Source organism: Eublepharis macularius, chromosome 5, assembly GCF_028583425.1.
Source record: "Eublepharis macularius isolate TG4126 chromosome 5, MPM_Emac_v1.0, whole genome shotgun sequence".
NCBI classification, from domain to species: Eukaryota; Metazoa; Chordata; class Lepidosauria; order Squamata; family Eublepharidae; genus Eublepharis; species Eublepharis macularius.
This window is the reverse complement of record NC_072794.1, coordinates 173,084,339-173,098,073: the sequence shown is the minus strand read 5'-3', so window position 1 is coordinate 173,098,073 and position 13,735 is coordinate 173,084,339. Positions and strand designations below refer to the sequence as shown.

The window sequence follows — 13,735 nt, the reverse complement described above, 5'->3', positions numbered from 1 at the left end:
TTGTTTTGTGTCAGTGAGGGTGAGGCTGCGGGACAAGCAGCCCTGCTGGAGATATGCCAGAGAAACTGGGCCCCTCTCTGCTGGCAGCTGATAGGGGAGGAGGGGGGATGGAGGGAGGAGCTGGTGTGGTGCCGTGGTTACAGGCTCAAAAGTGCACGTTGTCCCGAAGCTCTCTGGGTGGCTTCAGGCCAGCCACGATCTCAAAACCAGCCTGCTATGCAGTGTTGTTGTGGAGATGCATTGGAGAGTTACTTGGGTAGCCCTCTGAGCTCCTGGGAGGGGAAATAAAATGTGACAGGTGGGGTGGGGGTGCAGTCGACGGAGCATCAGTACGTGGCAGCAAACCCCACTCGGAGTTCATGCACTTGAATCCTGCCTGAACTTTCACTGGGTCTCCTGGAGTGTCTTGAACTAGAAAGGTGCAACCAAAGAATTGGTTCCAATCCGCCTGCAATACTCGGTCCAACGCCATCGCCTCTAGATCCTACAGTTGCTGCTTTGAAGAGCAGCCAGCTGCAGGTGGAGTGTGGAAGGAAATGCTTCCCGTGCTTAAGTGTTCCCCTTCCCTCAAATTAATGTTTCTCAGGGCTCCGATGGACCAGGTGAAAATCAGGCCTCTCGTTCCGTGTGCGAAAGGGAAACGGCCTGCTCCTCGTGCAACTTCATCATGCAGGGAAGGGACGGGGAATTTACGTCTTTGGCCTCCACTCGGTTGTGCTGTCAAAAACAGGCTCCCTGCGCTCTGCTAGTCTTAAAAGATAAAAGTGATGTTTTGAAAGGATGCACGCGGTGAACGTTGAGGAGGGTTCCAAACATCAAAGAAGCTACTCGGAAGAGACCACGTTAAAGAGCCGAACAGCTGACCGGCTCTCTGCCATAATGTGGTCTGAACTGTTTTTTTCTAGCAGCAGAGAACACTTTGCGTTAAGGAGCCCCCCTGGGAGAAAAAGAGGTGCAGAGTAGCCATTGCAGGCGATAAAGCATGGGTGGCCAGGGGTGCAGCCTGTACCCCGTACCACCACTGTAGCCCCTTTAGTGGCCCAGCACACAGGTGTTGGACTCAGCGACACAATTGGTCTCTTTCTAATATGAGGTCTGTTTTGCTTTGCAGCTGCAGCCTTGGCGATTGCTTTATGACCTTGGGACAGTCACCTGCTGTCCGCCTAAGCCACCTCACAGGGTTGTGGTGGGGATAAAATAGTGGAGAGGAAAAACGATGTCAGCTTCTTTGGGTCTCCACTGGGGAGTAAGGCGGGGTATAAATGAAGCAAATAAATAAACAGAGGAGGAGCCAGACATGGAGAGAAAGGGAAACTGGAACCCTGCCCAGCTACCATCCTCTAGCTGGAAAATCCCTCCCCTGTTATTTTTACCCCCTGGGAGGAAACTATGAATACCAAGAGTGAAAGCAGGTTGAAGGTGGCTTTTCCTGGGGGGAGGAGAAGGGTAAAATTCCTCTTCCTCCTCCTCCTCCTCCTCCTTCCCCCCCCCCTCCAATCCTGGAATCTAAATTAGCAAAAGCAAAAACTCCTTTTCAAATCAACATGACTGTAGTTATGTTGTTGAGACCAGTTGCTGTCCGGCAGGGCTTGCGGGAAGAAGTGACTCAACAGGGTGATCTGTAGATGGGCGAGGCTAGTCCCTCTCTCTCCTTATGGGCATTCCTATGCAAATTTACATTGCTAATATTTCAGCCTCTGTTGAGCCGTCCCGATATTCAGAGTGGCTCATAGAATTCAAAACATGCTCAGAGCACTGTGATTTACCCCTGGGCTCACGCTTCAGGTTCCCGGAAGAACGATTGTAGTGTTTCAGACTGAAAGAAGGCCAGACAAGTTCCCAGGAGGAACCCCAAACCTGGCTGTGCCTTCTACCGTTCTGGGCTGACTGGTGGGTGGGCTGGGGTCTTGGAGCCGGCCCTTCAACCCACATTTCAGAGTCTGAAAGGGGAGGGGGGCTTGCAGGCCCCTAAAGTGAAGGGTTCTTCTGGACTCAGCTACTGCCAGCCACTTAGCAGCATTTGGCACACTTTTATGAAATGTACAACTGGATCCTACTTGGAATCTGGCACACCTAAGCCCAAGTGAAACCAGTCCTAACTCTGCAGAGAATTTGCGACTTTATAGGTATGTCCAGACAGATTTCCCATTACTTTACATTTCTCTAAAGAGCAAGATGAAGGGGACGCCCAAACTGGACTGGGATGTTGGTGCTAAGGGAGGGGGCCAAGGGGCCACGGAGGAAACACGGCTCCAGCTTTGGCTGCGTTCAGTCCCAGCACCCCTGCTGTCTCAGGTGAGCAGGTGTTGGGAAAGGCCTTCCTTTGCAGAGCTGCTTGAAGAGTGGCTGCCAGCCAGGACTGCAGCTCCTCCCATAAACGCCACTTCCCTGCTATCAATCTCCCTCCAGAAGGGAGTTCCAGAAGGAAGCCATTTGCACAGGGAAAATTGCTCGGGGGGAACTTCTAAATCCACTCTTCCCTTCAGCTGGTCTTAACAAAAATTTAAAGCAAGAGGTAGTTGGGTCAAGACTCTGCACATCTCCCTGAGTTTGGCCACCGATTTAGGAAATGAAAAGGGAACTTGCCTGTCTCTACGTTGAAGGCGAGTTTGTCCAGCCCTTCCTCGTAGCTCCTCCCCGCGAAGTGCAGCGTGATGAAAAAGGGTTGCCCCCGGCGCACGACGAGCTGCTGGCAACCCATTTCGGAGGTCCGGTGGTCCTGATGGTTGCGCTCACATTCCAGGTCCCAAGAGCTCAGCTCCAGATCTGCAAGGCCGTGAAGGGCAAATGAAACCCATGCTTTGCTTATTTATTAAAACATTTATACCCAACCTTTCCACGTGATTCGAGGCATCCTGTCCCTCCTCTAATGTAATGTGTCCCCCCCCCTTCTAGCTTGCACAGACTACCCAGGCTATTCCCTGCCAATCCTGCTCTGCTGCTGTCTGCTCAGGAGAAGGCAGGCAGGGGAGAGGCTGGGGCTGCTTTGCACACAGGAAATCCCAGGTTCTGTCCCAGCACCTCCGCTTCAAGAGGGCTCAGGACCTAGGAAAGACCTTTCTGTGCCAGAGAGCCACTGCCAGTTGGAGGAGGCAAACTGAGCTGTTTAGGCCAGGGGGCTGGTTCATTACGAAGCAGCACCAGGTGATCTTTACAAAACAATAAAGCCACATTCATCTGATTTTCAAACATGCAACATTCAGAAAGCAACGGGAATCTTGCAGAAAGCATCTTGTACTGAGGAAAGCATCTCCATTGGAGAGATGGATATGTGGGCGCCTCCAGCCCATTCATATAACAACAACAGCAAGCTTCGATTTATATACCACCCTTAAGGACAACTTAACACACACTCAGAGCGGTTTACAAAGTATGTTGTTATTCTCACGACAATCACCCTGTGAGGTGGGTGGGGCTAGGAGAGCTCCGGTTCTCCCAGTTAGAGACCTGCTGCTTTTAACCACTACACCAGACTGGCTGGTAAGTGGGCACGTAATGGGTATGTAACAGGCAAATTTGCAAGGAATTTTTTAAAAGGCAGAAATCCAATACCTAGCTGCAGAAATGCTGAAACAGAGCACAAGAAATTCTAGACATATTAAACAACATAGGAACATAGAGCAATTGTAGGGTCATAGAGCAATTGTAGTGGAGTCTGTGGTCTATCATATTCACAGTTATAGTAAAGTCTATGGTCCTTCCCTATCCCTTTACTGATGGATCCCTTGAGACTGCTTCCTTACAGTACAGCCCTCCTATCTGAGTAAAAAGCCTTCTCGAATAATTCAGTTTTGCATCTTTTGTGGAAGGCTAGGAGAATGGGAGGATTCCTAATCTCAGGTAGGCCATTCCATAAAGTGGGGGCCACCACACAGAATGTGGGTGTCTGGGCAGCTGTTGATCTTGCCCACGTGCAAAGCGGCACCAGCAGAAGGCCCTGTCCAGTTGAGCAAAGCTGCTGTGGTGGAACGTAGGGAAAGAGGTGATCCCCTAGACATAATGGACCAAGGCCACGAAGAGCTTTGTAGGTGATAGCCGATACCTTGAACTGGGCTCTGGTACAAAGAAGGAAACCTTGAGGACAGAATGCAGATATCTAAAGGAATTTCAGGGGTGTAAACCAGAGTCAGCCTTTAGGAAATGCTTCTTGTTGGGTTGCTAAGAGGAGAGAAGCAGAGCTGGGCTGCCAGGAAGCTGGTGCTGTTCCTGTGCCGACGGGGCCTGGGCAGTCACCATCCCAAAAGGCCGGGCAAACCTCTGTCTGGGTTGCTCCCACCGGGTTCCTTCTAAGGCTGCTTTGCTCTGATTTTGCTGCTGTACCGTGAACAGATGCGAATCACAGCAGGAACTTCTCTGGCACAATAAAGAAGTTAAATATTTGTCCCGCACGTAGGCAAATATCCAAGGCAGCTCACACAATGGCCTAAAACAATACGAATGCAATCCAAAATATATTGTGGAATGGTTAAAACGTCAAGTGGAACAGTTAGAAGAAAACTGCATCAAAGTGGCCGCTTTCAAACTTCCCTCCTGACTTGGACCTTGCGGGGGCCAAACCAGCCCTGCCTCCAGCTGTGGGTGTGATATTTTTGTGACTTTTCTCCCAAGCAATAGCAGCTGTCGGAGGCAGCCAATTTTTCTGCAGAGGAACCAGGTGCGTGCTTAACCCCCTCCCCCTCTTCCTCCCCCTCTCCCCGAGCTGCTTTTCAGAAAAGATTTCTTTGGCTAGGGAACTTCCTCTCCAGTATGTTCAAGCCTACAGAATCCACTGGGCTTCAGCCACGGCCTGGGGATAGAGACTTCACAACTGCCCCGCCTCTTGTTGGCAGCTTGCAGGATGCATTAATCAGCCATATTGCGCGTGTTCCTCTACGTGCTTCACTTTGAACATGAAATGCGCTCCAGTCCCCTCTTAACCTTCCTTTGGGGAAATGAACAAAATGAACTTTTAATGGCTCTTGCTGTCTGGCTCCTTTTCCAGGACTAGAAGTGCCTCTCGGCACTGTTTACTCTGCTGCTTGGAACATTCGGTCAGGCAGTTTTAAATTCCCAGTTTTGCAGTCTAGGTTTTTTTCTTTCTTTTTTTTTTTATAAAAAGGTGTGCAATAGAATCAACTTCTACAATTACCTAAATACTCGCCGCCTTGACCAAGTGCCTTTCAAGATGCCGAGAAAGACAGGACTGCATTTTTAAAAAGAAGGATTTGATAAAAGAAGGATTTGATAAACTGCTTTGGGTCTTTCAACTGGGGACATATATATATAGAGAGAGGGAATGCAAATAAGTAAGATTTTGAAAGAAAGAAAGAAAGAAAGAAAGAAAGAAAGAAAGAAAGAAAGAAAGAAAGAAAGAAAGAAAGAAAGAAAGAAAGACAGACAGACAGACAGACAGACAGACAGACAGACTGGGCTAGTAGTGTGTCTGGAAAAACATACAGCTTTTCAGTATCTAAAACTATGGTCAGTGGTGGGGTTGCGTGGTAAATGAGCCTTCTTGGTGTCAGTTCACACATGCAAAGACATCTGGACAACCCTCTAGAGGAATACGGCAAGAGGTAGCATTGGTTTTCTCTTTCCCGCCCGTCTCAGGGCCAAACTAGACATGATGACACCCGCAGGTCCAACCCACAGATGCTGGTACCGCTGCTGTTTTAAAGCAATTTGAAAATGTCGTGGGGGGCTGATCCTGATGGGGACTGTAATATGGTGGGCTGGGGCATTCTTGTTCTTCTGTCCCCATCCTGCGCACCTTTTCAAGTGCCAAAACAGCTGGGGGAGGGGGCAGGTTAGGCTGAGAGAGAGAGACTGTTGGCTCAAGGTCATGCAGTGAGCTGGAAAATTGAAGGCTTAAGGAAATATTGCCTTAGTCTAAGGTTTACTCTTGCCTGGGGAAAGAAGAAGGGGAGAGGGCTTACTGCTGCTCTGTTCCAGAACTGGCACCGGAACAAAAGAAGATTGAGTTACTCTGACACAAACCCTGCTCTGTAGTCCCTGGCAGGCAGCAAAGGTTATACAACTGCTTGAGTTACCAACCTCAAGATGTGACCTGGAGTTCTGGAATTTCAATTGATTTCTAGACTGCAGAGATCTGTTCCTCTGGAGGAAATGGCATCTTGTGTATGTGTGTGTGTGGGGGGGGGGGTCTCCATAGTATCATATCCCCACCGAGCCCCCTCCCTTCCCTAAACTCTGCCCTCTATAAGCACCGCCCCCAAATCTCCAGGAATTCTCTAGCTGAAATTGGCAACCTTATTAGGCTCCAATCTGAGCTGCATTTCCACTTTCTTTGGTTGAGAGATTTGCTGCAGACAGGAAATTGCATTGAATTTTGCAAGCTTGCTGGTGCGGTTCCCATGTTGCCTCTTCTGCGTGAATCAAACCTGGCAGTCTTTACTTTCTTGCCGTTTTCTGCTCCCTTGTTCCCGACTTTTCACATAAAACGCGGACATTTTCAGCATTACTTCTGCATCAGCGGATTAGCATTATGTGTTCTCTGCATATTATAATCTATAACGCAATCACTTTGTAGATCTATATTTCCTGAAAGGCATAAACAAAGCAAATCCTCCATACTGGCAATGAAAACAGAAGTGGAAACTGTTTGCAGCGGTAATGTGACGGAATGAAAGGAGAGGAGAAAAGGCCTATAAGCCCATCATGAGCTGCACCGTTACACCAGGGTCATTTCCACACATCTAAACTCACGGAACGAGGGCGTCTTCATGGCGCAATTTCTGATGTCATCGTGCCACGATTCCGTTTTCGTGGTGTGATGACGTCAGAGCCCGTGCCATGAAGACGCCCTCGTTCTGTGAGTTTAGCGCTCTGCCAAGACGTGTGGAAATGATCCAGGACTCCAAGGTTTCTCCTTCCAGCTCAGCAGCACTCTTGAAGTTCTAATGCTGTCCTCCAAGCATCCAATGAGGCAACTATCTCTATGGTTGTCCTGTGCTGACAATTTTGGAGAGGCTGAAGCTGGGTTCACCAGCAGAGCACGAGGAGGAACATCTGCCCTCGGTGCTGAAGAGCTGGGCCAGCTGCTCAGCTGCTGCCAGCCATCGTGTTTGTGCAATGAAAATCTGGGCAGCATCACCCACCCTGCTTGGGTCTCGTGAACTTCTGGCAACCCACTGGTCTCAATATCAGTGCAATTATTTCATGCAGGGGAAGAGTGAATAAGGAAGAAAGGAATAGGGCCAGTGGAGCGGACTCAAATGGAGCCAAGGGACGATTTCTTGGGTCTTCTTCACTGTGAGATGCAAGTTTTACTTTTGGGGCTGTATTGTAAATTGTGATCGAAGCACAGACAGACCGCCAGCTTTCTACACACGCTTCACAACTTCATTGACCTTCACCGTGCCCCCTTCATTCACCTGTTTTCTCAACTAAAACCATCCCACCTGAGCTTGTAGGCAAGGAAAGGTCGTGCAAATCTGCCCACAACAGGGTTGCCAACTCTGAACAGAGAACTTCCTGGAGATTTGGGAGGGGGAGGGACTTCGGCAGGGTATAAAACCACCTTCCAAAGCAGCCGTTTTCTCCAGGGGAACTGGGTTTTTTTCTCCAAAGGAACTGATTTTTTGCAGTCTAGCGAACAACTGAAATTCTGAGAGGTATCCGGGCCACCCTGGAGATTGGCAACCCTAGAACCAATGACCCGTGATGTCTGAACTTTTGCTGGTTCCGTCCACATCAAGTCCACCCATCACAAACCCGAAAAATCATCTTGGGGAGGGCTGATATGAGTTGGTGACATGCAGCTGGGGGAAAGTGGTGGTGGGTCACTGGTCCCCCTGCACTGTTTTGCCAATGCAAAACACCCCACAGGGGACCCCCCCACACACAAGATGTTTCAAACTAGGGATTCCAGGTGTCTGCCTGCAATTTTACCCTTTGCTCACCAGTTGCTGGCAATTGGTGAGAGATTTCAAGCCACCTGGTGATTGTCCACCACGAGCAGACACCCTGGGCACAATCGCGGCACGTGCTCCTGGCAGATGCAACCATGTCACTCCCAGAAGCGCCAGCATCGTGCCAGCCTCAGGAGCTTCACTTGGGGCCAATTCTCAAAAAAGTGACGTCATCATCAGAGAGCGAGGATGCGCTTGGCACGCATGCAACGATCATCCAACAGGTGAGTGCCCAGTCTCCCACTCCCCTCAGGAGGGTATAGGGACCTGGCAACCCTATTTTAAGTTTGGGTAAGACCCCAAATGAACGTTTTCCCACTGCTGGTGCTCAAAACAGAGGGGAAAGGGCCAATTTAATGACATGCGGGGAAAGACTTAAATCCCTGTCCTTAGGGCTGCAGACCCAATCCAGATCAAGGACTCCTGGGGCTGCTTTGGGGGCGATTCCATGTCGGGAGCCCCTTCCGAGCATCATGTGGCCCTCAGTTTACCTTCTCTGCAAATAACATTGTTTTAAGAAAACGGCAGTGCCGATGGAATTGCCCAGGACAACCACAAAGCCACCCTCTGATGGTGCCTGGCGCGCCCAGCGGCATCCTTCCTAAATATCATGGGGTTAAACAAGCAGTGAGCATGCAGCAGAGAGGAAAGGCTCACGGCACAGAAGAACCTCAGGAAAGAGTCTCTGTGGCTTCTCTCACTTGTTAGTGGTCAGACTTGCCCTCACAATATTAAGAACACTTGTGATTATATGGAATGTTTAACACACAGATACGCTGCCCAAGCAGGCAGAGATATGGAAGCCAGATCCCAGCCGGGAGACAGAGCGTTGTTAGCATGTGAGACGACAGGCGAGGCCAGCTCAGCCCCCCCCCCCACGCCCCCCAGAGATGCACTAAGGATCCTGATACAATAGGGACCTCCCGGAGTTCCTGAATTAATCACTGCAACGCACCCGGTTGATATTCCCTTAAGCACTTTCCTATTCTTAAGCGACTCAGGGAGCTGATAGCCTCATCCATCCATGCCTTGCGGATTGTCAGTCATTATTGATAACTTTAGTTCCACTTGGGAAAACCTAATCAAACCTTCCTAGTTCATTGTCCCACCCCAGAGATGGTTTGCCAGTTCATTGTCCCACTTTGGAAACAGTTCGCCGGCTCTTTGTCTCATCCCGGAGACAACTTTCCAATCCTTTGTCCCACTCTGGGAACAACCATTCAGTCTTTGTTTTGGGGGCAGAAAATGTAATCTTGCCCCTGGGCTTGTTCCATGGTATGATAATGATAATGATAATGATAATGATAATGATAATGATAATGATAATGATAATGATAATGATAATGATAATGATAACAACAATCGATTTATACACCGCCCTTCAGGACAACTTAATGCCCACTCAGAGTGGTTTACAAAGTATGTTATTATCCCCACAACAAAACTCCCTGAGAGGTGGGTGGGGCTGAGAGAGCTCCAGAGAGCTGTGACTAGCCCAAGGTCACCCAGCTGGCTCCAAGTGGAGGAGTGGGGAATCAAACCCGGCTCTCCAGATTAGAGTCCTGCCGCTCTTAAGTGACTGACCCAAGGTCACCCAGCTGGCTCCAAGTGGAGGAGTGGGGAATCAAACCCGGCTCTCCAGATTAGAGTCCCACGCTCTTAACCACAACACTAAACTGGCTCTGCCCCTCCACCGTAGCTGATCCAGCATCCACCCTCAAGTTTCCATTTGAGTTCTTTCGCCTTGACGCCTCGGTTGTTCAATGCTCTCTCTCTCTCCCGGATGCCTTCTTCTGGATGGTAAATATCACCCATCCCCTCAACCCCTAACCGATTTTCATGACTGCTTTCTCGTTAGCACTGAGTGTGTTTTGCGTGCTGTTGATAAATCCCTTTTGGATTGAAACCTCTGCCTGGTCATTGAAAGTATTCTCTAGCCGGGACAATACTTGCATACACAGGTGGAGATCCCAGAGTTTACCCCCTCTTGCTACCTCTCCTTGCACGCTAATTCCCCCAACTTGCAAGGAGACCTTCCCACTCCTGCAGGATGGAATCTGTTTTGCTTCCAGATGGGAGACGAAACCTTGCCAGCTGTGATGAGAAGGGGCCACACAGGGACCAATGACTCAAATGTTATTTTTATGTTTTATTTTTACTTCAGTTATACCCTGCCTCTTTCCCCGGGGACCCAAAGCAGCTTACATCATTTTCCTCTCCTACATTTTATCTGCACAACAACCTTGTGAGGTGGATTAGGCTGAGAGAGTGTGACTGGCCCAAGGTCATCCAGTGAGCTTCCATGTCAGATCATAGATCCAGAGGAGTTAGCCGTGTTAGTCTGTAGTAGCAAAATAGAAAAGAGCCCAGTAGCACCTTTAAGACTAACCAACTTTATTGTAGCATAAGCTTTCGAGAACCACAGCTCTCTTCATCATGCATCTGATGAAGAGAACTGTGGTTCTTGAAAGCTTATACTACAAAAAAATTGGTTAGTCTTAAAGGTGCTACTGGGCTCTTTACTATCAGATCAAGCATTCCAACCTGGAGTGTTCCATATCCTAGTCCAACCACTATGCGCTGGCTCTTAGCTTAGCCTGAACACTTCTCTTCCAATAGTGGTGTTGGAAATGTGGGACATTCCGGAACTCTGAAATGACTATCTATTCCATTTCATGGCAAATGCCACATCGGAAGAAGGGTCCAAGCATTAATTCCAATATTTCCTTCTTCACATCACTGCTGTTTATGCACACCCCATATTATGGACTGTTGTTGTACAAAAAACTTATATATATTTGTTAGAATATTTTTCTCAGATTGGTTAGCATCAGGGTTGGCTTGATTTTTTAAAAAAAAATAAGTTCGCTTCTCAGTCAACGGTTTCTTCTTTTTTGTTTCAGAAAGTCATTTTTAATAACAGGGTGGCCGAGGGTAAAGGAATAAAACAAATACATATTTTTTTAATAAAAAGGAGACTTTACAGGGAATAGATCCAGAGGAGCTAGCCATGTTAGTCTGTAGTTGCAAAATAGTAAAGAACCCAGTAGCACCTTTAAGACTAACCAACTTTATTGTAGCATAGGCTTTCGAGAACCACAGCTCTCTTCATCAGATGCATCTGACGAAGAGAGCTGTGGTTCTCGAAAGCTTATGCTACAATAAAGTTGGTTAGTCTTAAAGGTGTTACTGGACTCTTTGCTATTTTACAGGGAATGTTACCATTTTATAAACTGAGCCACTGAGCCACACTGTTCTTTCCTCTGGGCTCCCTGTGGAATTAGTACGTGGGGCACTTGAACACACATGGAGAAAGGAACAGCGCATGGTTACCCCTTGGCAGCAAAGAAGCAGGCAGAAGAAGGAGTCAGAAGCTGGTGGGGGGCAAAGGGGGTCCCTGCTGCAGCCTTTTGCATTTACCTTCAGCCATGCTGTCCCACACGGGAGTCCTCTTCCTTCTCTACCCAGCCTCCACTCCTGTTACTGCCAGCTCTGCACACGCAGCCTCTTGCTTCGTTCCGGTCCACCTCTTCACAGCTGTCCACTTATATAGTCCTCAGAGCAAACACACACCCCCAGCCAGGGGATGTCAGGCAGGCAGAATGAGAAGTGAGAGAAGGAGAAAAAGCCACAGAAGCAGCAGCCAGGGCTTCCAGGGAAAACGATGTTTACGGGTCCTTCTCTCTTTGCATGTTGAAAGGGAATTAATAATAGGCATCAGTTTGGAAAGGGAAAGCCAACAGTGGCATGCTCAGGGTGGAGCAGCTGGCGAAAGAGCCCCCTCTAGCTGGCACATTTGGCCTGACCCTCTCCCAGACAGGACTTTTGTGGAACTTTAAAAAAAATGAACACTGGGAATTCAGATAGCCTAATTGTATGACAATATAATAATATTCAATTACTGATTTTTAAAAAATCCCTGGCCAAGTGTGGGGAGAGCCTGCCACGGGGACAGGGCAGAGAAAAATACTGCTATGTTTATGAGACTTTGAACATCTGAACTTTCCCCCCGACTAGCAGCCATCCAAGTTTTGCCATGGTCTTTGTCCAAACTTCACAGCAAAGTGGGTGTGAGAAAGATCTTAGAAAAGCCCGGGAAACCCCATGAGGCACGTGAATGCACCATGATTCTATGTGGAAGCAGGGGAAAAAAAACAGCTTCCAAAAGTACCCAACTCAGGGCAGATAATTCATGTCGAAATGGCCAGCCTGCCCCATCCCCACGGCGGTCATTTCCCCTCTGCTACTTGGGGGCTTTTTGTTTTTTAATTAGCAGTTGCATAGTGCTATATCATTATAACAATTCCCAGATTTTTTTTAAAAAAGTAAATATCTAGCCTTTTTCATTGCAGAGATATAAAGGGAAATGCATATCTCTGCAACAAAGTTAGATAAAGACTTACTTTTTAAAAAATGAAAGCTGGGAATTCGGAGAACAGATTGTTATAAAGTTATAATGATATTCAATGCCTGGTTTTAAAAAAGCAATAGAAAATACCAGCAGTGGAGAATGGGAGAGGGTGGCTGTTGCTGAGGGGTCTGGAGAGCCATCAAGGAAACCTGCAGCCACGTGGAAGCCCTGTTGCCTCTGGGCCTCATTAGCAGCTGCAGCAGCAATAAAGAATCCACACAAGTGGAACCTCCAGGCTCATGTAGTCCAACCCTCTGCACAATGCAGGAAATTCACAGCTATCTCCTCTGCCTCACTCCCCCAGCGACAATTGCTCTGTGCCCAAAGGAAGGCAAAAAAACTTCCAGGATCCCCAGCCAAACTAGCCAGGAGGAAAATTCCTTCCAGACCCCAAAGTGGTGATCGGCATTACTCTGGGCATGAGAGAAAAGGGACATGCTCATCCCTTCCTGCCCTCCTTGGGCACGAATCAGAAAAAAAACAAACCATGTGGTTTGTGGTTCATCAAATTTCACAAACCACGAACTTTCACGAACCTGCCCCTGGTTTGCGAACCAGTTCGTTTGGTCTGTGAAGACGTCACATCCAGGTCAGCAAATCGTCACTTCCGAGTCAGCAGAAGGTCTGCGGGAAGTCCATCCCCTGTTGCCTAGAAAACTGATTGATTGGCACCAGGCTGTCTGCAGTGACGAACCAAAAAACGAACAAAATGAACCAGCCTAAAAGGTCGTGGCGGTTCATCAGAAATGGGATCTGATGAACTGTGGTTCACAAACCACGAACCAGCCTGGTTCATGCTTAATTTGGTTCGTATTTCGGTTCGTGCCCATCTCTAGTAGGGCTGCACTAACACCTTCAAGGGCACGATGTGCAATGCTTGGCAGTGGCCTCCCTCTGTCCTCTGTTCTGTAAATCAGCCTGGCTGCCAAGATCTTGCCTTATCTCCAGGTCTCAGGATATGCCACGTAATTACACTCCTCGTTAATCGGATAGGTCTGTGGAATACTAATGCCCTCTTGCGCTCCGGCTTCTCCTTTTCATCGGTTCCCAGGGAACAGCTGTGTTAGTCTGGTTGCAGAAAAATAAACTGGAATTGCAGGTCACCTAAAAGACCAACTTGTTTTTAATTTGACCCTAAGCTTTTGTGGTCTAGATCCCACTTCCGTCTGATGCGCGGAGTGTGTTCTTATTCAGCTGTCATTTCACGCAGGGTGAAAAAGCCGATGAAACCCAGCGCCCTGAAGGAAACACAAGGCGAGACAGAATTATGGGAAATTAAAATCCAGCCACGACAATTACAGAGACCGTTCGCTAGTTATGCTAAAGTAGCTGACACCTGAAGTGAGCGAGAAATCTCAAGACCTTGTTCAAGCTGGGCGTGGATGGGCAAATAGAGTGTGAAGCCTCTTAACGA

General features: G+C 48.4%; 1 protein-coding gene across 1 annotated transcript in view; it reads right to left on the bottom strand.

Moving 5' to 3' along the window:
• TGM2 (transglutaminase 2) overlaps window positions 1–11,603 on the bottom strand; it is a 54,054-nt gene extending 42,451 nt beyond the window's left edge. Inside the window, exons 1-2 of the mRNA XM_054980003.1 lie at window positions 11,331–11,603; window positions 2,587–2,766 (exon numbers count right to left, since the gene is read on the bottom strand). Of these exons, the coding sequence (XP_054835978.1) occupies window positions 2,587–2,766; window positions 11,331–11,340 (190 nt within the window). The 5' untranslated portion in view covers window positions 11,341–11,603. The remainder of the gene's footprint in view (window positions 1–2,586; window positions 2,767–11,330) is intronic.
• Between the last annotated feature and the right edge of the window lie 2,132 nt (window positions 11,604–13,735).